The following is a 25747-nucleotide window of genomic DNA, read 5'->3' as shown; positions in this document are numbered from 1 at the left end:
TTGAATTATTTTTGAAAACTTTGAATAAATTCAATTTAGTCCAACAAACATTTTGCCCTAATTTGTTATATAAAAATATAGATTCAACAAAAGGAAATGTTGTTCTCCTCAGAGAATTTTAATAGGTCAATTATTTAATATATCATTCAGTTAAAACTTTTAATAAATTAAAAACATTATTTGTAAAAATAAAAAACAAAACTTCACTAATATTGATACCCTTCATAATTATCATTTGATTAATGAAAATTGAATAAATTTTCTTTTAGTTTATTTATTTTTCGGCGTTAAGTTAAATTGATATTTTTATTACGAACGCCGATATGTGTATGGGTCAAGCTTCTAACACAATTACAAAATACAATGTAAAAAACATTACTACAGAGTTTATAAAAAACATTAGAAACAAAATTAAAGTAAAGAGAAAGTAGGATATTTAAAACATGGTTAACCTTACATGAACCAACAATTTCAATAAAAAAGAAATAATTATTATATTTTAAAGATTTAGAATTCGAATACATCATCTGCATTAGTTAGACTTAGATTTAGACTCTAAACTTAAAGATTTAAATTAAATCCATTTGGGAGCAGGGGCGGAAGCATATGGCCCCCATAGGAACCAATGTATACACATTTTTAGATTATATATTAATATAGTTCAATATATTAAAGGAAGAAGAAAAATAAGAAATTTTGCATACCCATTATATTGAAAAATAGATTATTAAAATTTTGAACATCATTTTTTAATTTCTAGATCCGTCATTGTCTGGGAGTTTAGATAAAATTATTAAATATTAAATAAAACTATTATTCTATTTTTTAAAATTAAAATTATGAGTGGATTTAAGATAATTTATGGATAAATTTATGGTTAAGGAAAATTCGGTAAACTTGACTAGACCGGTCGAATCTAATCAATTAGTTTTTCAGTTTGGTATAATGGGTTATATCAATTTAATTTCAGTTTTAAAATTTAAATTCGTTTTAACTAATAAAAGAGACTTTAATTTATTATATATATATATATATTTAAACATGAAAATACATAATTATATGAGTCCCAAGCAAATTAAAAAAGACACGAGAACGACTCGATTGTAGAATGTAGATGTTGGAAAAATAGATGATTATCCCTTATCATTCTAAATTATTATCCAGATAAAAAATAATATAAAATAATTTCTGATTAGTTATTATTAAATAATCTTTTTCGTATAAGGACTCAAAAACTAAATCCATCCATTTTTTATTATTATTTAGAGGTCAAACCAAACAAAAATACATAAATATATTTAAAAGTTCAGATAAAATTATCAAATCTCAAGTAAAGTTATTATAGTAAAGTAAAATTATGAGTAATTTTTCAAAATAATTTATGGATAAGTTTAAGTGTTAACAAAATTCGGAAGGAAGATTAAATTAATCAAAACAATTCAATTTAGTAGAAACCTTTTCTCAATATATATATATATATATATATATAAATTATTTAAGAACTAAAACCTCATCGAAATTCTAAATATTTAATTGTTTAAAGATTTAAGCAAACAAAATATATAAATCTCTCTTAAAGTAACAGAACTACTTAGCTTTTTTGTTTCGGGATTTCTGTACCCCAAATTTTAATCTCGTGAATCGATTCATCATTCGATTGATTCGGCATGAACAAATCTTCTGAATATTATGATCAAGTTGAAGCTTCAAATCTTTCCCCTGATAATCTCGATGGAAGCTCTTATTATTCGAATGAACTCTGTTTCAATACTCGAGATGGTGAAGTTATTGTCATCGAACAAGAAGATTTGTTAAAAGAGACTGGAGATTATGATCAAGTTCACGATTCAAATCATCCCACCCACAATCTCGATGAAGACAACGCCGTCGAACAAGATGATCCTTCGGAAGAAGTCGACGATTATTATGAGTCTCTGTTAGAAGAGTTTGAAGATGATGATGAAGAAGATTACTACAATCATCAATCTCAAACAGACTCTCCATTGTTCGAAGGAGACTATCGATGCCTCCCTCTTTCTTCCTGCAACAAAACACATCTAGATCTGGGTAATAAGATAATCATGCCGGAGGATTCTCTCAGTTCCATCATAGAAAATCAAGTCCCCATGCCTTTGCAATTCGAGATTCGTAACTTATCTGCAGGGAAAGTTTCCCATTGTGGGGTTTTCGAGTTCACCGGCCATGGCGATGATGTCGTGCTCATGCCGGATTGGATGATGGAGAACATGCAGATAGAAGAGGGAGATTACATGTACATGAAGAACAAGATGCTGGAGAAGGCGACATACATCAAGCTTCAACCGCACAGCAATGAATTCCTGGAGATCTCGAATCCGAAAGCTGTGCTAGAAGAGAACCTGCAACAATTCTCTTGCCTGACAAAGGGTGATACTGTAAGGATCAGCCATGGAGTAAGATGCTTTACATAGACATAGTGGAAACGAAGCCGGCCGATGCTATTAGCCTCATTGATACAGATTGTGAAGTCGATTTTGCTCCTCCTTTGGATTACAAGGAGCCTGTAAATCCTACTCCTATGGAATCTTCTTTGAACAAAGAGCAAGAGGAAGAAGATACTGAGAAATCCAAGTTCAAACCTTTCACTGGTTTAGCTAGAAATTGGGTGAAAATCCATATTCGAATTTAGGCTCCTTGCCTGACAAGCAACCATCAACTACCCAATCTGATGAAGAAAAAATGGCCGGTAAAACTGAGTTCAAACCTTTCACGGGTTCGGCTAGAAAATTGGGTGAGAACCTCGTTCCGATTTAGGTTCCTTGCTCCACAAGCAACCACCACCTACCCAATCTGATGAAGAACCAACCAAGAACCCCAAGTCCGAACCTTTTACGTGTTTAGCAAGAAAATTGATTGAAGAAACTCATTCAGACTTGGGTTCTTTGCCTAACAGGCATATGTCAGATACTGCCCTGGATCAATCTGATTTAAAGAAAGAAGAAGAGAAAGAAGCAACTGATACACCCAAATTCAAACCTTTCATGGGTTTGGCTAGAAAATTGGATGAAGAAGCTGAATCGGACCCAGATCGTAGCTGCAGTCCTGACCGAAGAGAAAGGAGGCTGTGCACAATGGCCGGTTGATCCATCAAAAGATTTTTCCTTAGTTTTTAGCTTTTCCGTCTACAGATTTTCAAGGTTGTTTTCGTTTAATTTTCTTTTTCTTTTAGTTTGTTTAAGATTCTAATTTGTTATGTTTTGTTTAGGATTTATGGTTACTCTTTTATAAATGTTTTATTTAATATTTCAAACCATTAGCATGCAGGAGATCCAATTATCCTTTGGTAATTATTCGGACGTGTTAAGTGATTCTCTCTCTCTCTCTCTATATATATTACGATTATACGAATCAATTATAACATTTATTTTTTTATAATTTTCATATTAATTTTATTATATTTTTTAATTTCTAATAATTTATTCAACTTGTATTAATGTTTAATTTTTGAAAATAGAACTTAAGTTTATTACTTTTTTTTTAATTTTATGATATTTTTTTAAAAAATAGATTTTTAAGATTCTTAAATCAATTTTAAAGTAAATTTTAAAAAATTAGAACGGACATTTAAACTTGGCAAATTTACCCGTATCCAATTACCCGAACCAATTTACCCAAATCGAGACTCGATATATAACCCAAAATTAACCTGAAACCTAAAATAAATCGAACCGAACTGAAACTAACCCGAATTATAGTTTAACCGAGACCAACCAGAATCGAAATCAACCCAAACAGAAAATAACTCAAACTTAAAGCAACCCGAATTTAATTTACCTATACCCGATCCGAACCAAACTTTGACCCGATTTTAACATGATAACTGAGTCTTAATAAACAAATAATTTATTATTATTATTACTATTATCATATATTTTTAGTAATTAGATAAATAGTAGAATGATATATAATTTATTCTCATTTTATATAATACAATTAGGTAATCACCATCTTTAATAATTTTTTTTTAATTTGGGTTGAGAATTTAATACGTAATGTGTTATTACTTTTTAGTAAAATAATATAAACAATTAAATTAAATTAAATTAAATTAATATATATATTATGTATTTTTTAAATATGATAAATGATAATCGATTATAGTAAAAGCAAAAAAAATGTTGAGGATTAATACTACAATCAATCCTAAAATGTATTATGATTTATAAAGTTGTTTTTATACTTCCAAATATTCTAATTTGACATTCAATTTTAGATTTTAAAGATTTATTAATTCTATTCATTCAAACTATAACTTTTAGCTTTGAATTTGGGAACTGAAGATATATAATCACATAAATTTTCTAAATTAGAAGTTATAAAAGAGCAACACCGATGATTAAGACATAAAGGGTGACGACGGTTGATCCAAACCGAAACAATTTGAATTAACTCAAAAATCTAAAGGTTGATCCGAACCTAAACCAACCCGAATTGACTTGAAAATTTAAAGGTTGATCCGAACCGAAATCAACCTAAATTGACCTGAAAATCTAAAGCCTTACCAGAACCTAAACCAACCGATCCGATATTGACCCGAACCGAAAACCAATCGACTCGATTTGACCCTACTAGGTACCTGACTCGAACTTAATTTCCATATACCCGAACTTAACCCGAACCCGATCTGACATGAACCGAACGAAATTGGATCCAAACCGATGCAGTTCTAACCCGAAATAACCCGATCCGAAATGACTCGACTCGAACCTGATCCGAATGACCCGATTACAACCTCTATGGACATTGATCGAGTTTTGACAAATCTAATTTTAACTTCAGAATTTTTATTCTTGCATCCGAACATGATCTGGTCCAACATATAACCCGCCTTAGACTTTAGAAATGAGGTTTAACCTGAATGGTATAGTAAACAGAGGGATTTGAGGGTATAATATGGATAAAAATATGAATAAAAACGGAGATACTTTTCTTCATTATGGTGATAATATAATATATATTATATTTGTTTGAGAATTGGTTTTTTGATTCACATCTAAGTCTCAGTATTAGAGAGTTTATAGAAAATATTATTCATAAAAGAGATTAGGCTATTAAAACATGGGCTAGGCTTAAATTTAGGCTATAAACTTAAAAGATTTAAATTGAATCAATTGGAAGTTTAGATAAAATTATTAAATTTTAAATAAAACTATTATAATATTTGTATAATTAAAATTATGAGTTGTTTTTAAGATAAATTATGGATAAATTTAAGTGGAAGCAAAATTCGGTAGAAATTACTAAACCGATCAAATTAATCAATTAATTATTCAATTTGGTATAGTCGATTTTATGAATTTAATTTTAAATTCGTTTTCACTGATAAAATAGATTTTTTTTACACTTGATAAAATAGACTTTAGTGTACTATTAAATACATATTTAAACATAAACTAAATATTTTAATAAAATATTATATGGTTAGAGATAGATATTTTACTCAAATTCGACTAGTTTTAATTTGATTCGACGAAATTCGATTTGATCAGATTGGATCAATTTTTTATTTTGAAAATTTAATCAATTTTGTTCAATTCTTTTAAAGGTGGATTCGAGTCAAATTAAAGTTTAAGATGAAAAAAATTGATAGGATCTGAATTTAGGCTATTTTAATAAGCATAGCTAGAATCCTAAATGAAAATTCTCTATGGAATTTTCTCCCATTGGCGCCCCTTCCTCCCCCTTCATTGGAATTCTATTCTTGCGCCGGAGGCAAGGATGAGATTTTCTATAGTCATCGTTACCACTCTCGTGGTTTTTCGATGCAACGCAATTGGTAATTTGGTATAGATCGTGGATTATGGTTTGCTTTGAGTTTAGGTTCTGGTGTTTTGTTTCTGGCGGCGCATCCCGATTATACGTGATGACGATTGAGTTTATCGTCGCCACAGTGACGATCACATTCGACGCCGGGCTTTCTATTCAGGTTTTTCTTTGTAGTATATCTCGCTTAATAAGGTTTTGCAGGTTTCGGTCTCTGGTTATTTTCAATCCCCTACCTATTTGATCGATGTGATTGACAAGAAAGGTTTAAAAACCTATCGCCATGGATGAATTCGAGATAACATGATCAGGCGCCCATTCTGGATATGATCATCAATGAAACTTTGGCGAGTGGATATTCTGGCTATGGCTGGTAAGTACATTTTAGATCTCTTTTTTGTTTCATTAAATGTCAGTTTTTCCATTCCTAGCAGAGATTTAAATAGCGTTTGCGGTCGTGTTTTCGGTTGTGTTACGTTTATCGCGGTTGCGGATGGATGTCATCGCGGTCACTGCTGGTGTCACAATCCTGAATTTTTTTAAAATTCGTACAATTTATCCTAAATCATAATAATTATAATTATAATTTTAAAGAGTCATTTTTAACGATTTTTAGAATGTTTTCTAAATGAAAATAACATATATATATATATATATATATATATATATATATAATATAGTTTAATAAAATATTAAACTCAATGATAGGATAAAATAATTAATTAATAATAACATTGTGAATACATTATTATTTTTTAAAAAATAAGAATATCAACATAGGAAAAACTCTAAAAAAATAAAATGGATAAAAATAAATTACTGGTCATTATTCACTTACCAAAATCAACATATTATAACTTAGAACTCATAAAATTAAAAATAATCTATTATTTATTTAAAAAAACGCATATCATAAGTAAAACAATATAAAATTCCAAAAATAATTAACTTTGTAGGTCTGTTTTGGTTCAAACACAAAACATTAAGAGTAAAAATTAGTTAACTTATTATTGGGTTTGTTTTGGTCTAAACCTAAAAAATTAAAATAAAATAATTATTTAAAACATAAAATATAACTAAAAAATTATTAAATCACTTCTTTTGTATGGTGCATGAGTGAGAGGGGAGGCAGAAACGAAGAGTAAAATTTGTGAAAAATAGAGGTTTTTTGGGTTAAAGTTCGTCCCTTTATTCTTTATTTTATGTAAATTTAATTGCTAGCTTGATTCCTACCAAAAATATCCAAAAGACCTTATTTTGCTTTTGCATGTTACACCAAAAGAAAAGCAAGAAGAAAGATAAAATAATCAGGTACTTCTCCACAAAATGAGAGACTTTTTCTGATTTTGAGTTTGGACAATGCAATTTGAGAGAAAATCTTAAGTTTTATTTTGAGTTCGCTGTTGACTTGATGTAATGGAAAATAATGGAAATAACGGGTTGTTATCGTCGTGATCGACTGTTACCTGTTAAGTTGCGGCCCTTATTGGTGTGATTTCCGCGTCACACAGTTTTTTTGAACAATACACTACAAGAAAATTTTCAACAGAAATTCACTCTTCCAAATCTTCTCTGCAGGACCACGCCAACAAAACCACTCTTCTAAATCTTCTCTGCACTACCACACCAACAGTCACACCAGAATCTTTGTTGAAGGTAAATGTGTTAGTTTTTTTTTTATTTCTATTATATATTTCTTATATTATTTTTCTTACAATTTTTTGTGTGTAGAATTTTAATATTTTATGGTGAATGAGTTTTGAAGGTGTAAATTGATTCATGTAAGTATTTCTTTTTTTATTTTATATTTCTTAAATATTTAAATTTTTTTCATTTATATGTCCGCTTGAAATTGTAATATACTGATTTATGGATTTATACTTTATTTTTGTATTTATATGCATTTTTTTTATTTGATATTGTAATTTTAGATTGGAGAATGTTGTTTATCTAAATGATTGAGATATTTACTTTCATAACTTATATATAGCATACTTAATCATCTTGTTATAAAAAATAAAAATTTTCTCTACAAAGGTTATTGCTTTGCATAAGCTCAATGATAATATATATAGTGTAAATTGATTTTTTTATAGTTAATGCAAGTTGCTTTTGATTAATTAATAAACTTCTTTGTAATGATATTGATAACATAGCTATTATTTTTTACATAAAAAGAAAAAGAATATTCTGAATTTTTATTTTTGGTGTTTTTTTGCATAACTCTGAAATTTTCTACTGAATTTGTGAGCTGAGGTAATTTTTATTTATTTTTTACAACATAATGCTATCAATTTATTAGTATTAAACTTTTAATAAAAAAGGTTCAAAATATATAAAAAAGTAGAGAAATTTTTTTTGCATGTAACATAGTCTAACAATGTTCTTTTTTGCATGTTAATAAAAATAATAATTAAATTTTTTCACATGTAATTTACAATAATTATACCATAAGTTCTATTTTTTTTATTTGTTAGGAAATTTAAAAAATAAAAATTATTATTTAAAATTTTACTAATTTAAGTATCTTAATTTAATATTACAATAGAAACTTGTTTTGGTATTCAGTATGGATCGATCTTTATTGATAGTTTGATAAATGGTCACATTATTAATCTTGATTTTGAGCGACCACTGTTTGGAATTCATCACATTTGTGTTAAGTAAGCCTAGAGTTGTGGGTCGAGGAAATATTAGGTGTCCATGTAATCGACCTAAATGCAGAAATAAAAGTTTTCGAGATCCAGAAACGGTTAAAGTTCATGTGATCACTGAAGGTTTGTTCCGCATTGACACAATTGGGTGGATCATGGAAAGCCACATTTTTCTTATACTAGTTACTATAACCATATGATGGATTTTAATACTATAGTTCTAGAGGATGCATACGATTTTTGTGGTAGTAATCATGAATCCAATGAAGTAGATGTTGCTGGTCCTGAATTAATTGCATATATGATAGAAGATGATCAACCACCAACTGCTTCGACATAGATGTTGTACAACAGACTTGGTGCTTTTTCTGAATCGATATGGCTTGGTAGTAATCAATCCAAGTTATCAGTGGTTTCTGAATCAATACACTTGAAAGCACAATATTGGATTCCTAGTGCATGTTACGATGACCTTTGTCGAATAATGCAGAGGTTAATGTCCGAAAATAATGTCATGCCCAAAAACATTTACGAGACGAAGAAGTTGGTTCGTGATATGGGTTTGCCGGTTCAAAAAATCCATTGTTGTAGAAATGGTTGCATGATTTACTGGGGCAGTGATTTTGAATTGAGTGAATGTAAGTTTTGTGATCATCCTCATTACAAGGATAATGCTGGTGAAGGATCTAGTAACAAAAAGGCTTACAAAAAGATGTATTACTTCCCCTTAACTCCTCGGTTACAAAGGTTATATGCCTCATAAGTTACTGCTAAGCATATGAGGTAGCATGCTGAGCATCAAACTGATGAGAAAAATCTCATGTGTCAGCCTTCTAATTCTCTTGCTTGGAAGCATTTTGATCAGGAGCATCCAACATTTTCTTATGAAACTCGTAATGTCAGGCTTGGGTTATGCACAAACGGTTTTCAACCTTTTGTTCAATCCAGACAATAATATTTTTTGTGGCTAGTTATAGTAACACCATACAATTTCCCTCATTCTATGTGCATGAAGGATGAGTTTATGTTTTTGACAATAATTGTGTCAGGTCCTAGAAATCCAAAATATAATATAGACGTGTTCCTGCAACCCTTAATTACTGAGTTGATACATTTGTTGGAAATAGGGGAGGTAACATATGATTTGTCAATGAAGCAAAATTTTCTGCTTTATGTTGCCTTGTTATGGACTATCAATGATTTTCCTGCATACGACATGATGTCGGGTTGGAGTACAACTAGAAGAATGACTTGTCCATATTGCATGGAGGAATCTGAACCATTTACTCTTCCGCATGGTGGGAAACAATCTTGGTTCAATAATCATCGTAAATTTTTACCTCATAATCATCATTTCAGAAGAAATACTATAGCTCTCAGAAAAGGTCAAAAGGTTCTAAACAATCCTCCACCAATTAAGTCTGGAAGCGAAATACTAAACGAGATTGATAATTGGAGTTTTGTAAACGTGACTAAGTTGGACGCCGTCGAAATTAATGGCCAATTAGCTCAATTATATGGTTGGAAAAACGTAGCATCTTTTGGGATCTGTCATTTTGGTCTTCAAATTTGATCCTTAATAACATTGATGTGATGCATATGGAGAAAAATGTTTTTGAGAATATATTCAACACAATAATGAATGTTGAAGGTAAGACAAAGGACAATGCAAAATCTAGAGAAGACTTACAGCTTGTGATCGTCCTGAGTTGGAAAATCAAGATGACTATGGTAAATATCCAAAAGCATGTTACACACTAGACAAACAAAGGCAGAAATTGTTATGTGATTGGGTGAAAGATTTAAAATCCCCTGATGGCTTTGCATCCAATATTCGTCGATGCATTGACATGAAAAAGTTAAAGTTATTTGGAATGAAAAGTCATGATTGTCATGTTTTCATGCCAAGGTTAATTCCTATAGCTTTTCAACAGCTATTACCGAAAAATGTTTGGGAGGCATTGATAGAGCTGAGTCTTTTTTTTTTCAAAGACTTAACATCAACTGTAATCAAGGAGGTAGACATGAGAAGATTAGAAAAGGATATCCCAATCATTTTGTGCAAATTGGAGCTATTTTTTCCTCTAAGTTTTTTTTATTCAATGGAACATCTATCGATACACGTGGCATATGAAGTAAGGATTGGTGGACCATTACATTATTGTTGGATGTATCCATTTGAAAGGTAATTTTTAATATAATTTAAAAGCATTGTTACAAAGTGAATAAGCGTTTTTATTTACATTACAATCTTTTGTTTCCTTTTAATTTAGGTTTTTTTCGAAAGTTAAAAGGTTTTGTACAGTGGGAAATATGAATTTCAAAAGCTTAGTTATTATAGAAAACCAATTGGAGTGGCTATAAAGAAAAATTTTCATCCACATGGCTTTAATTGGAAAGCTGTTCTAAAAGAGACAAAACCGATTTACTTTGATGAGTTCAAGGTAAGTGTAAAACTACTGAATTTAATTGTACAAATTATTAGTACTACTACTGCTAACATATACTAATATTTCACTTTATTGAATTTTACAGAAAATATTTTGGTGGGAGCCTGATAAAGAGCGACATGTGATCAAATGTTGGCACAAGGTAGCTAGGGTCTCATACACTGAGGCATTAAATCATTGGCATTGTAATATCAAGACACGACCTCAATATATGTCAGAAGAGACATGGCAATCCTACTTAGATCATTGGAATTATCCAGAGTTCAAAAAAATAAGTGAGCAAGCCAAGAAAAATCGTCTTCGTTGTGATATAGAGGCAAAACCATTGGGCTCTCATACAGGAGGTTCCATTTCCGCAATAGAATAGAAGGAACGACTGGTATGTTTCTCGTAATAAATAATCTTTAGTTGAAAAATACATTATCAATATATTTAATTCAATTATGTAAATGAATTTGTTTTAGGAACATCGTACTGGTGAGACAATAGGTACATTTCCTCTTTACAAGTTTACTCATACGATTAAGGACAAAAAAGATGATGGGTGGTTCAGTGACAATCATCGAGAATTCGCTGTACGCTATTCTCAAAATTATAATCAAAAGCTTTTCATTAACTAATATTGCTTATTTTTATTTATGCTAAACTACATAGTTGATCACTTTTATTTAAATTTTATAAACGTATGATCATTGGATTAACATATATTTAGACTCTATAAATTACTTAATAGTTATTGGGTAGTCCAGTTTTTTCCCAAATTTGGTGCTTTGTTGTTTTGAATTTACATTTGATAATGGTTGATTACTTTATTGATTGCTCCTTGTATGTATTTGCATATTTTGGGTGTCTTTATTTATTTAGCAGAGCCTATTAAGTGTGAAAATGTTTGGTTGTTGTTGTTGTTGCTTAGTATGACTGATAGGGAACAAATCAGATGTACAAAATGTTTACCCTTTTAGTTACTAAAATACATTATCATTTTTTGTAGAACAAGTATTAGCAGACACTAGCAGCAGCTCAGGAGGCTACAAGTGTGGATGAGTTATGTTCAACATCATCTGATCCAGATAAGATATTTTCGGAGGTTACTGGTGGAGTAAGCTCGAAGGGTCGGGTGTCTGGTGTTGGATTCGAAGCTCCCATATACTCTAATACGTCTCAGACTTCTGGTTCTTCAAAAAGATTTATACCACAAAATCCAGAGCAACAGAAGAGATCGATACATTGAAAGAGCAGTTGAGGCAAGTCCAAGAACGTCAAATATGCTAATGAATTTAGTAATGTCACAACAACAAGGATACTCTCAGATGCTTTTCGAAGCAAACTATAATGGACAATCAGGTCGTAAAACGCTATTTCAATCAAATATTATATATCATTATAATTATTATCAATCACAAGTTTTTTTTCAACTAATTATTTGTTTTTTTAGGTTTCTACCCTTCGATGTATCTCCTCGACTTTATCAAGGGTTCAGTTCCATACAACATCCTATGTGTCCAACTTTCAGAGGCTCAACTAGCACTTCGATGCCTTTTCACCCACAAACGAGAGGTAGCACACCTTTGGCACCTTTTGTCCATCCACCCAACAATCAAGAAGAAGCTTATTATTTGATTCCTCCATCACAACAATGCAATGAGGATAATGCTTCTTGAATTTCATATGATATTTATTTTTAGGTTTCCAACTTTACTTCAAGTTTTTTAATATTATATGATGTTTTGTTGAATTGTAACACTTATATACTTTTATTTTCTTATAAATGAAAATACAACAAGGTTAATGCGTTTTCCTCCCTTAGGATATAGAGGGAGGTTTTTAGACACAATTACCTTGTTTATTACAAAAAAAACTACAAAATTTTAAAAAATAATATACTACAAACTCAATTTAGATAATACTTCTTGAAATTATATTTTATTGCTATATATTTTTCTAAATTTTTAAATAATTTTGAATTTTTTAATATAACTATTTAGACAACTATATTAGAGAGATGGAGTTTGTTATTCGATCCAGCTTGTCCTGTAATACCCAAAATTTAGATAGTGACCAAAATAAAAATTTAGAAAGTTTATTGGTCAAAGTAGAAATTTGGGAAAAGTTTAAGAACCTAAGAGGTAATTTTCCAAAAAAAATTTGTTCCATAAATGAATTTAGTTAGTGACCAAATATAAATTTTTAAAGTTTGGTGACCAAAGTATAAACTTTAGAAAAGTTTAGGGACCAAAATAGTAATTTTAAAAGTTACAAATTGGCCCTGTAAATAAATAGTTTATCTCAAGAATAACGTTTCTGTGGGAATCAGAATGTTAATACGAGTTTTGTAATAAAAGTTACAGAGCAAGGAAGTTGAGGAAAAATTCAGTAAATCGGATCGAATAGAAAATCAGGAAAATCTGAAGGATGATACATTAGACCTGAAAAATATTATTTTTCACATTTTTAAATATTGGAAAATAATATAAATCTTGAGATTTAAGGGTTTAATTTCCATGTTTATTTTGGACCGTCGGATTAAAGTGGTAAGATTGTGATTTTTGGAAAAAAGCAAGGGCAAATCGGTAAACTAAGATCTTATTTGTTCATCTTTGACTTATGGGAGATGATAAGGTTGAGGTGTCTTGGTTTAATGATTATGAAGTTTCATTAAGGGTAAATTGGTAATTTCCTAATTTAATGAATTTAATATTCATTAAAGTTAAATTAAAGGTAGATTAGCATGAAATTAAACTAAAATTTCATGCCAAAGTTGTTCATCATCTTCTCCATTGTCGTGAGGTTCCTAAGGTAAGGGGAAAATATTTGTTTTCCATTTTTAAGTCATTTTCTATGGAATTCAAGTTATGCCGTGAAATAGGAAAGTGATCTAGTCAAGAAACGCTATCTTTCGGTACCAATTATGCTTGCTCAACTTGTTTGATTTCAAAGATCCCAAATCTTAGGGTTTATGTTCATGCTAGGGTTCATGAAATTGATGATGAATATTGATGTTTTTGAGGTTGTAGAATCATTTTCAAACTTGATTTATGATTAAAACATGTTCAAGCTTCCTAGAAATGATTCTATAATTTTCGGTCAAATGAAGAAATTATAGAACTTTGGTTATGATGAAAGTTGATTATGGTTTTGATTGTAGAGATGTTGTAAGGTTGATTGAAAGTTGATTTCATGCTTGAATCAAATCAAAATCGAGCAAAATCATGAAAAATAGTTTTAAAGGATAAAACATTCGGACATGATGTCTTTGAGTGAGAAAAATTATGGAAAAATTATATAAGGGCTGTAAATGATGTAGGAAGTATTCTACAAGCCTTATAAAAATTTGGGGACCATTCTTTAATTTTTGAAAATTTAGGGGACCAATTCAATAATTTTGGAAAAGTTATGAATAGTTGTATATTTTTCTAATAGTTGATGTACTATGCTGGAAATTACTGTTTTAGAATTGAAATGAGTGTTTAGATGTGAAATATGACCATTTTGGAAGTTTGAAAAGATTGGTGATTTAAGTGCAACATTTGTATAGTTGAGGGTGCTTAAATGTAATTGTACCTTTGTAAAAGCACTTGAATGGTAATAATTTCAATGCTGGAATTTTTGGTATTAATAATCTAAGTGATAAAATGGTGAAGGACCATTTTGTGTAAATTGGAAAAGTTGGTACCAATGTTAAAAGAAATTATTAAGTGTTAAGTATTTTGGTAGAAAATGAGTTTCAAGTATATTAAGGATTTTATCTTGGGATGTGTTTATGTTAGTACAATACTAACATATGTATTGTTATGAATTTGTGATTTTATACATATCGTGATTAATTTGTGATCGAAGCAAGGCAAATATAAAAGGGTTTATTGTGGATCATAGTGAGGAACATATTTTGGAATTTATAAAGTGTCAAGGTGAGTGCAATACATTCATGACATTGTACATAGATGTTTTATACATCATGTACATAGATGTTTTATACATCATCAGGAAGACTTGCAATAAGTCGACCTTGTTTATATCAGCATGATATTATGTCATTTTTTATAACTTCGATGTGACATTGATATGTCACATTGTGAAATTATAATGCATTGATTATGAATAATGTGATATTTTACTATGAATGTTATTTCGGGTATAAACTGCCCTAATGTTAAATTATGATAATATACTTTGCCATGGATAAATCAAATAAAATAGACTATATGCCCAAGTAAGTCATTGAGGGACATGGTATAGTTGGCATGCCATAGAGTATAGTAGCTGCAGGTTTATAATAGCACTATAGTGTGTAAGGGCACTAAGTGCGGGAAGGTGGATACGACCTCATGTATCATGTTTGGATAAGCACTAGAGTGTAAACCTAGTGTAGGAGGTGGGCACGACCTTATGTGTCATATCTGTATTAGCACTATGGCGTAAGCTTAGTGCAGGTTTAGCACTACGGTGCAGGTATTTTACTCGAATACCCAGGGTCCTCAGGGTTTAAATTGGGCTATGGTTTATTGGTTAATAAATGGTAATCATGCAAATAAGCTTACGAGCTTATGGGATAAATGGTAAGTATATTGGTAAGAAATTTTATATTCGGTTATATTATATTGATTATGGTAAATTATTGGACATGCATGTAACATGATCTTATAGCATTTTGTTTATGACATTAAATTTCATTCATGAGTTGTATTGCATTGTTTATTGTTTTAAATCGCCTCACTAAGTATATACTTAGAATGTGATGATTTTAACGCGTAAGTAAAAAGCTAAGAGTAGAGTAAAGAGTACAGAGCACTCCAAGTATCAAGGAATATACTATAATATTAGTAAGACATCCTATGATGTAATTTTGACATAGTTAGTGGCATGTACTTATCAATGTCCTAGTTGCTCTATTGAACTATTTTGAAACTGGTTTGTAATGACTAAACTAGATTGTTTTACTCTATTTCAATATGGATATCATAAATCCATATTAATATATGTTCTAAATAGTATGTGATAGTTTGATGTGATATGATATTTTTATATTATCAGTTACATTTTTTAAAAAATAAATTTTAAATTACTATGAATGGGAAAATATTTTACAAAATTTCATATACATCTATAATCTGTATAGGTATAATTATACGGGTTTTAGGTGTTACATGTCCGCCTTCGTTATACTGCTTGTTGCATTAATTACTACAGGAAACATATTTTTTAAGTGGTTGGGTGATTTTTTATATATTATAATTTTAAAAATTTCAGTTTTTTAGAAAAAAAAAACTTTTAAATTTGTGATGGAATATGTGGGTCCGTCACAAATTTCTGACAGATTCATCTATTCTGTCACAAATTTCTGACATATTCACCTATTCCGTCACAAATTTCTGACTGGTCCACATGTTCCGTCACAAAGTTTTGAGTTTTTCACCCGCTCTGTTTTTTTTCAGTTTCCCTCCATTGCACCATCAAATTTAAAACTTACCCGCTTTCCCCCCCTTATTTTCTCCTATTTAAACCTTTCTAAACTCAATCTTCTCTCATTTCCATCATTTCATCTCTTCTTAACTTTTTTTTTCTCTCCAAAAGTTCTCTTAATTTCATCCTTTTTATTATCATCAACTATCAATATTGATGTAAGTTCTAATTTTGTTTAATGTAATTTTCTTAATACATGCTTTATTTATTATATTATTTTTAATTATTCACTAATATCTTTCATTATATTTTGTAGGTTGCTTAAAAACTTTTAAATTGATAATACAAACTTTGTATTTCACTCTTTCTTTATTATTCAATATTGTATTTTTTATATATAGTGTACTATCATATATTTATATTTATTAGAAACATTGTATTGTGAAATATATGTTGTAAAGTCATGTTTATCTTAGTTAATATGATGAATTTAATTTTTATCATATGTTATTATTTTCTTTTTAAGACATTATCAAAATACAATATGGACTTGTTAGTATTATTATTATTATCTATTTTTTTAAATTAATGTAATTATTTTAATTATATTATTATTAATTTTCATTTTTTAATTAATTAAATAAAAATTTGGATTCATAATATTTTTTTGGAGGGAATGTAATTTTTTTGGGTAGAATCCCGATAAATTTTCCCTCCTTTTTTAAAAAAATTAAGATTTAAATTTCTGACGGAAAATATGTAATCCATCAGAAATTAAAAATTCAAATTTTCTTTTTATATTTTTAAATATCCCGACAAAAAAGATATGTTCGTTGGAAACATAAAATATAATATTTTATTTATATATAACATTCCAACAGATTTTAAATTTTCCGTCAGTAATATACTGACAGATTTCCGTCAGCAAACTTCTGACGGGTTACTTTATTTTCTCGGAAATGTTGGTTTCAACCAACGTTTTACTAGCCACTCTCTTCCCTCAGAAATTATGTTACTAAACTTAAATTCAGTCCCAAGTTCCCTCGGAAACTCCATAAGCAATTACACATTTTTTGTAATGATATCGGTTTCGAACGAAGGGGCTACCGCGAAATAACAACCACAATAGTGTTTTCGTTATGCTATTTGAAACCAGCATGAGTAGTTTGATGCGTGTCCCGATTAATTTCAGTAACAAAGATTACATTGGTGACATAAGAGTTGTACTGAGTTTAAATTATGCTCATTTTCAAGGGGACATAAAAGGTTATGATGTGTTTGGCAGTTCTTTGAACTCATGGTCCTGTCTGCCTTGTAGGATCTTACTCTATATTGCTATGCTGTTTCGACAAAGGAATAGAGATCCCGTTGTTTGTTTTGCATTGCGTTATGTGGCTATTGGGCTGTATTACATGAGACATGGTTTGTCGTATGTATGGCGGAGTATCTGCTATAGGTCTTGTCAGGTTTATCATAAAAATAGAACCACAGTGCTCCTTCTGCTAATTTATCTTAACAGTTGGTATGTTTTTCCTGGGTATTATTATTTTGATTATATTATTAATCTGGGTATCTATCCTTACTTGGTTAGTAAGGTTGAGATATTCTTTAGTCATCATCATTCCATGTGAATGTATCGATGCAACGCAACTCTCAATGGAACTGGTTCGTGGTTCTTTTGTTATGTTTTAAAATGATCACGGTTGTATTTCTTATGTTTTGTTGGATTCCTACACTGATGGCTTTTATGATACAAAGAAGAAGAAATCTTTGAATATCGTATTATTTGTCGTATTGTTTTTCTGATACGGATATATCTCCAAGATTTTGGGAGTTGGTATCTCCAGTATGGACCTAGGCGGGGGATTGACTCCTCTAACTTAAAATCCTTTGTTCATCTCTAGTTATCTCTGACTGATGATCAGATTGATCCACTAGGCTTATTTGGATTCCAAAGTGAGCCCATAGTTACGTGTAGTAATCTATTCAACATTAATTGGTCTGCTATTATTATGTTATCCAGGTTTTTGTATGGTTGTCAAAGGAAACGACATTTGAAGTATCGTTTTGAGAATCCTTGCAAAACATGCAGGCCTTTAAATATAGTTCAACGTCCATTATTGCATGCATTAGCTTACGTAAGAGAATGGTTGCCTACGATGCATGGTTTAAGTTTTGTTGAGGTGCGCCCAGTCAATATGATTGAAAGTAGCGTTTCGTAAATATTGTGCTGCACTACTTTATAAAATTTTCTGTTTGGTTGCATGGAGACAGACATCAGTCCAATATATAGTCTTTGAACTTTGATTAAAAATTTTATTTTCATGATGAACTGGTACTCTGTTTTGACGTGGATTAAGTTGTTTTGGCAATACTCATACAGAAAACGCATGCAAATTTACGAAATACTATCCTCTTTTTTCTTATATACAATTCCCTTAGATATGACGAGGTGAAATTCTATAATTATTGAAAACCAAATTTAGGATTGGCTAATACATACGTACAGTGTGGGTCAAAGGATCCTATTAGCAATAAAACTGAACTACCGGCCAAGAATTTGAAAAAACTGCTTTCAAGGAAAATATGAAGTTGTTAATACAACTACTACGAAACGTTCCAGACTGTCCTCTACTCTGATGGTGGGTGATCGCTTGTAAATGTATATGCTAAGGCAAGTAATTATGTGCAAGTATACACAATCGAATCAAGTAATATAAGGTAAGTGAGTTATCGTCTCCTTAGGGATTGATTGAAAGTTTTTAAGCTTCACCACAACCATAACTAGTTGTCACAAGCTAATTCATACTGTATTGTCAAACTAGAAAACTATTATTAATAAAACAAGAAAATACTATAAAGTATTATTGCAGAAAAGTTTGGTCGAGATAAAATAAATATGCAAATTATCGAAATAAAATAAAACAAAACAAAGGCAAACGTTGATTCAAATATGATTCAAACAACCTCGCATATTCAGACCTACCATAGAACACTTATGCTAATCTTTTGTGTTGACAAACAATTATTCTAAGTCCAGAATGAATTATTATGACATGCTTAAGCTACCCGACAGGATTGCTAAGTATTTTTAGACGGTTGCTATGGCAATACTACTCAGCGTTAACTACAACCCTTGGTTTGTCAGACTATTGTTGTAGCAATACCTCTCAGCGTGAACTATAGTCGTTGTCTATGCTACTCTAGCGTCTATCCCTTTTAGTCGAATGAAACCCGCTCCTTATCTCTAAGGTAGACAAGTTAGAACATTACCATCCCGGATCTATTCCATTGCTCACGTAGATCTATCTTAATTCTCTAGAATCTAAGAATCAATATCTAGAAAAAATGCAATCTCTCGACGCTCTTACATTTCCAAGACATGTTTCACCAAGACCCCAGGCTATCTCTCGAAACTCTTACAATGTGAAGGTAAAATATTCAAACAATGAACAAAACAGTCATGAGCAAAATCATAATTCATCATTCATAAAGCAGAAAATAATTGTCTATGCAAAACAAAGTTTAACACCAAGTATGACAATCATGATGCTATCACAAAGTCATCCAAGTATCATCGTTTAATACAACCCCATATACGTAAAGAAATTAACAACAAAGAAAGAACGACTCCCAAAACTGGGGGCTCTGTCATGACAATTCTGATCAGCACTGCGTCTGCCTTGGTGATCAGCCTCTCTCGAGACCTGATCACCGCTCTACTACATTCTAGATATGAGGACACCAAGGAAGGTTGGTTGGTAAACGGTGGGGAAGAACTACAGTTTCTCGCTCACACTTTCAGTAAAGCTCTAACTTCCTCTCCTCCTCTTTTTTTTGGCGACTATGGCTGGATATTTATAGAGGGGAATCTCCTAGGGTTTCGCATGAGTGGAGATTCCTTAAATAATCGTTGCTATCTTGTCCAGACTAAAAAGGAAAGGCAGCTGAAGGCTATCATAATTTTGAGGGCTTGCTTGCACGTGAAGGAAGTCGTACAGCTGGCTTGTGACATAGGAAATTTCGTCATACCCGCTTCAGACTTTTCAGATAAACCTTGCCTTGGCGAGATAAATCTGCTCCTCAAGTTCTTTTTATTCTCTATTCCATTGGCCCTTACGGATTTTGTTATCGCGACTGAAATGTTCTTCCTAAGTAAATTTCTGAACATACACAATCCACACAACCCTTCTAGCCTAAGCAGCATTAGTTAAACCAAATAAATCTTGCCGAAGCAAAACTTATCCACCACAAGCAAATATAACCTAAATACAACTAAAATGTTGTGCATACTTTGTTTAGACGAGCAATAACTTAAGTGAAAAGACTAGAAATTGAGTCTTTTTACGGAGTTATCACACCCCCAAACTTAAGGTATTTCTTGTCCTCAAGCAATGTACAATAGCTAGAAGAAAATTAAAATTTTCATGGAAAGCAATGTTAAGAAAATCATATGGTTTGAGATTTCAACCCTCAGCAAAAAAAAAAAAACAAATTGGCCTCAACATGTTGACGGTCATATTAGTCAAGTCCCTTCCCTAGTCAGGATTCCTTGCTATTGTGTGTGTGTGATTGTAATCAGTCTATGCATTAAGGTAATTAGAAAACTTAAAGTAAGTGCTTCAGATTTGTCAAGGCATACAATTATTTGTCAGGCTTAGTTTATACTCCTAGTCAGCTCATCACACCTACTTTCCCACACTCTCTAGGTGAAAGGGAGCATACCTTCCACCCCCAAGCTAGTCGGGTAGAGTCATCCTGTGACTACTTTCATTCACTCATATGCCTCGGCAACTCTCAATTTTCTTATGGAGTTTTTCTGTTTATGTCCTTGCATAGAGGAGTTTTCCTTTGATTTTTTATTCAAGTTTTAAACACTAGGGAGTTCAACCTTAGACTTAAAATATTTTTGATGTCTCGGCAAGCAGAAAGTTCTTTCCTAAAATATTTTACTGATTACCTTAAGCAGTGACAACCTACAATCGTGTTTGTAAATTTCAAAGAATCAAGCCTAGGGTTGGTTCTCTTCTTTAGACAGTCTCCACAATAGTTCTGGCCTAGGAAATCAAATTATGCATTCATCATTGGACATCCCTAATCCATTCCAAACAATAAACCTAACATGCTTATGTCATGACAACCAAAATTTTCAATAAAATATCATCAATTATTTTTTTAACAAAGTATGAAACAATTCCTCCCCCAAACTTGAGAGATGCATTGTCATCAATGCATGAGAACTTAAGCTACATGAATCTATATGCAAATGCAAAAATAAAAAAAACTAAAATACAATCTTATTGTGGTGGTGTGGCTTGACTGGACGCCCTTGTTCTGCGTCGTTTAGGAGGAGGGGGACTCTCTGATCCCGAACCTACTCCTACTATCGTCGAGGGTGATGGCTGAAGGACACGACCTTTCGTTCGCTTGATGCGTCTCTTGCTGCTCGGGGCTCGTGTTGGTGTTGGTTGGTCTATGGTAGGAATGGTTTGTACAGGAACTGAGCTTGACTTTGAACTGTTTCGGTACAGTGTTGCTTAATGGACGAGAGACTGTACTGGAGCTTGCTCGGCTTACGTCAGGGCTGGAGTGTAATCTTCATCGGTGAAAAAGTTGGTGGAATCTCTTGAGGGCTTTCAGAGGTTGAGAAGGAGAAGGAGCTGAGGAACTCGTTTGTGTCGCCATGGCCTTCCTCTGGTATAGGCGAGACATGGGTACCCAGTGGTGGAACGTTTATGGGTACTTCTGGGGGAATATTCGATGTCAAGCATGGAATGTGCTGCCTCCAACAGTGTGTTTCAGAATGATGTTGGGGAAAGGCGGCATGTTATCTGTTGTGATCGGGAGTAACTCATTGAAAAAGGTATTGAGTTGGGCGTCCGATGCGTTGACGTACCCAAAGAAGATCTCCATATGATTCTCAAGGTGCTCGATCTTTTCACGCGTTCTAAAGTGTACATGACCACTACTGTCATTCTTGCCACAACAACAAATTTTGCTCATCTCTCCAGACCTTCATGCGGGGCATTGTCATCAAAACTCATCAGTTTTGGTACTTTCTTTTTGGTGATACCTTCATTGGATTTGATGAAATCCTCAAAGGGCACTTCGGGGACCTTCTTTTTCCTGCACATAGTAGTTATCAAGTTAGGAAATAAGAGATTACCCCAGTTTCTTTTGGCACACTCATATTTGCTCGAAGATGAGTTCTCCAACATTAATCTTTCTCTCGTATATTATCGAGTGTAAAAACATCAGTCTTTTCATGAGTACGATTGTGTTATGAGATGTTGGCATGAGTTTGCCCTTAAGAAAATGATTCCACAACTTTGCAATCGGTTTAAGGGCTCGTTGATCGACTTTCTTCCTTGTTGGCCCATTCCCTTCGAACTTAGCCCTCCCGAAACAAAGATCTTCAAGTACTCCGTCGTAGGTTTCTTGGTCTACTTTAGCCACAAATTTCTTACGCTCTCCACTTTCCCCAACTTGAAGTATCTGATGAGTGACGAAGGGAAAAATCGAAGGAGCTTCCCTCCGACATACACCGTGTGGTTGATGGGTCTTCGAGATGAGTGTAGAACTCTCTGACCATCGCTGGTTCTACAACTTTGGGGTGGCGAGCAAACTTCTCCCAGTTGTGCATCCGAATCACGTTCATGACCTCCAGTCCAAATGGCTCTTCATCATCTGATGGAAAGATTAACCCTTCTTTCAAATACACTTGTCGTTTTTGAAGCGTACCTCGCTTCGGCTGTTTGGAAATGCTCAAAGCTTGGTGTTGGGGCTGGGTTTTTCTTCGAACTGGCCATGATACTTGTTTGGTGCAGTGGGTTTAGCAACAACGATGGGAAATTGTTAAAAGAAAAAAATTCTTGTTTATAGAGAGAGTAAACACGATGAAGAAGATGAAGTTAAGAGTGGTTTTTCTAGAAAGTAATGGGTGGTTTCTTTGGGGTAATTTGGTTAAAAAGGAGGGGAAAAGATATGGTATTAATTGCGTGATATTTGATTGAACATAAAGTTGGGGAAAAAAGATACTTTCCCTTCTTAATTTTTCCGCCCAAATTTCTTGCCTTAGGGTTTCTCTCATTTCATACGTGAACTATCTCCCCATGCTGCCACGTGTACTTTGCATGCTCTTGGGTATCATGTGTCGTTGATGTCGATTTATCTCGTATGACTGAGGCTCCTTTTTATTCCTTTAGCCTCTGCCCGTTCACCTTGAAAATGGAACCATTGTCTCGGTTCTTGATTTATATTGCTCTATTGTTAAAAACTTGACGTACGATGAACGATCCTGACCATCGTGACTTTAGCTTGCCTGGGAATAACTTGAGACGCGAATTATAGAGCAGTACTTATTTTCCAGAATAAAATTGCCTAGGAAATATTTTTTTGTCATGCCATCGTTTTGTTTTCTTTTTATATAGGCAGACATTTTCGTATGCGTGTGCTTTGAATTCATCCATCTCGTTTAGTTCCAAGAGTCTTCTTTCTCCAGCAAGCTGAGCATCCATATTTAACATTTTGTTGGCCCAATAAGCTTTATGATCAAGCTCCACAGGTAGATGGCATTCTTTATCATAGACGAGTTTGAACAGGGACATTCCTAGCGATGTCTTGAATGCTGTGCGATAAGGCCATAGTGCTTCATCTAGCTTAGGTGACCAGTCCTTTTGACTTGGGTTGACCACTTCTCAAGGATCTTCTTGATTTATCGGTTAGACACTTTGGCTTGCTATTAGCCTCAGGGTGGTATGCTATAGCGATCATATGTCGCACTCTATATCATTTCAATGCCTTGGCAATTAATTTAATATCAAAATGTGTGCCTTCATCACTAAAGATAGCTCGTGGTGTTTCAAAATGTGTAAATATGTTCTTGTGGAAAAAGTTGAGCACCGTTTTGGAATCATTTTTAGGTGTTGCAATGGCTTCGACCCACTTGGATACATAATCCACTGCCAAGAGGATGTATAAATCTCTAAAGGATGTGGGAAAGGGTCCCATGAAGTCTATTCCCCATACGTCAAAAAGTTTAACCTCCAAAATATTTTTCTATGGCATCTCATGTCGTTTAGATATGTTTTCTGTTCCTTGGCATCTATCACATGACTTGTAGAATTCATGTGCATTTTTGAACAAGGTTGGCCAATGGAATCCAGATTGTAGTACTTTTGCCGCTGGTCTCATTCCACCAAAGTGCCCTTCATACGATGACGAGTGACATTCAAGTAGAATTTCTTTGTGCTCTTCTTCTGGAACGCATCTTCGGATAATTTGGTCTCCACATTTCTTGAATAAAAATGGTCCCAGTAATAGTGTCACACATCGTGTCAAAATTGTTTCCGGCCCTGGCTAAATAAATCAGGAGAACAATAATACTAACAAGAAAATTAACTATGCAGCATACAACGACACAACCGTGACAAATAATATTTTCTCATTAGGGAAATTCTCTTGAATTGTTATTATGTCTTGACAATCAGATTTGTTAACTAGCCTCGAAAAATGGTATGCTACTTGATTTTCTGTACCCTTTCTATCCTTGATCTCTAAATCAAACTCTTGTAGTAATAATATCCATCTTATTAGTCTAGGCTTTGCATCTTTTTATTGATCAAATATTTAATGGCAAAATGATCTGTATGCACAATTACCTTAGTGCTTATGAGATATAGCCTAAACTTATCGAATGCAAATACTCATGCTAAAAGTTCTTTTTTAGTGGTAGTATAGTTTACTCGTGCATCATTAAGAGTACGACTCACATAGTAGATAACAAGAAAGATTTTACTTTCTTGTTGCTCTAGCACTGCACCGACTGCATAATCACTAGCATCACACATGAGATCAAAAGGTTCGTTCCAATCAGGTGGGGCAACAATTGGTGTTGCTTAAAGTTTATTCTTCAAATCTGTAAAGGAATTCAAACAATCATTAGCAAATTCAAATGGATGATTATGTTGAAGTAAAAGACACAAGGGTTTAGAGATTAGAGAAAAATCGTTTATGAACCGCCTGTAAAAGCCTGCATGTCCAAGGAAACTGCGTACACTTCTCACGTTGGTGGGTGGGGGAAGATTTACGATTACTTACACCTTGGCTTTATCGACTTCAATGCCTTGACATGAAATTTTGTGACCCAACACTATTCCCTCTGTTACCATAAAATGGCATTTCTCTCAATTTAGTACTAGGTTAGCTTCTTCACATCATTTTAATACTTTTGATAAATTTCCAAGGCGTAGATTGAAATTGTCACCTGAGATGGAGAAATCATCCATAAATATTTCCATGCATTATTCCACCATATCTGAAAAGATGGCCATCATGCATCTTTGCAAGGTAGCTAGAGCGTTAGACAGCCTAAACGACATTCGTCTAAATGCGTAGGTACCATATCGGCATGTGAAAGTTGTCTTCTCTTAATCCTCCGGT

General features: G+C 32.5%; 1 protein-coding gene across 1 annotated transcript; it reads left to right on the top strand.

The window, feature by feature from the left end:
• The first annotated feature begins 1667 nt into the window (after nucleotides 1-1667).
• On the top strand, nucleotides 1668-3122 carry LOC120189744 (ubiquitin fusion degradation protein 1 homolog). The gene is made up of 3 exons (XM_039192950.1): nucleotides 1668-2406; nucleotides 2451-2627; nucleotides 2794-3122. The coding sequence occupies exons 1-3, from the start codon at nucleotides 1668-1670 to the stop codon at nucleotides 3120-3122; spliced, it is 1245 nt and encodes a 414-aa protein (XP_039048881.1).
• The last annotated feature ends 22625 nt before the right edge of the window (nucleotides 3123-25747 follow it).

Source organism: Hibiscus syriacus, unplaced genomic scaffold (genome assembly GCF_006381635.1).
Source record: "Hibiscus syriacus cultivar Baekdansim isolate YM2019G1 unplaced genomic scaffold, ASM638163v2 tig00116959_pilon, whole genome shotgun sequence".
Lineage (NCBI taxonomy): Eukaryota > Viridiplantae > Streptophyta > Magnoliopsida > Malvales > Malvaceae > Hibiscus > Hibiscus syriacus.
The sequence above is the reverse complement of the archived record's forward strand: the minus strand, read 5'-3'. Positions and strand labels throughout refer to the sequence as shown.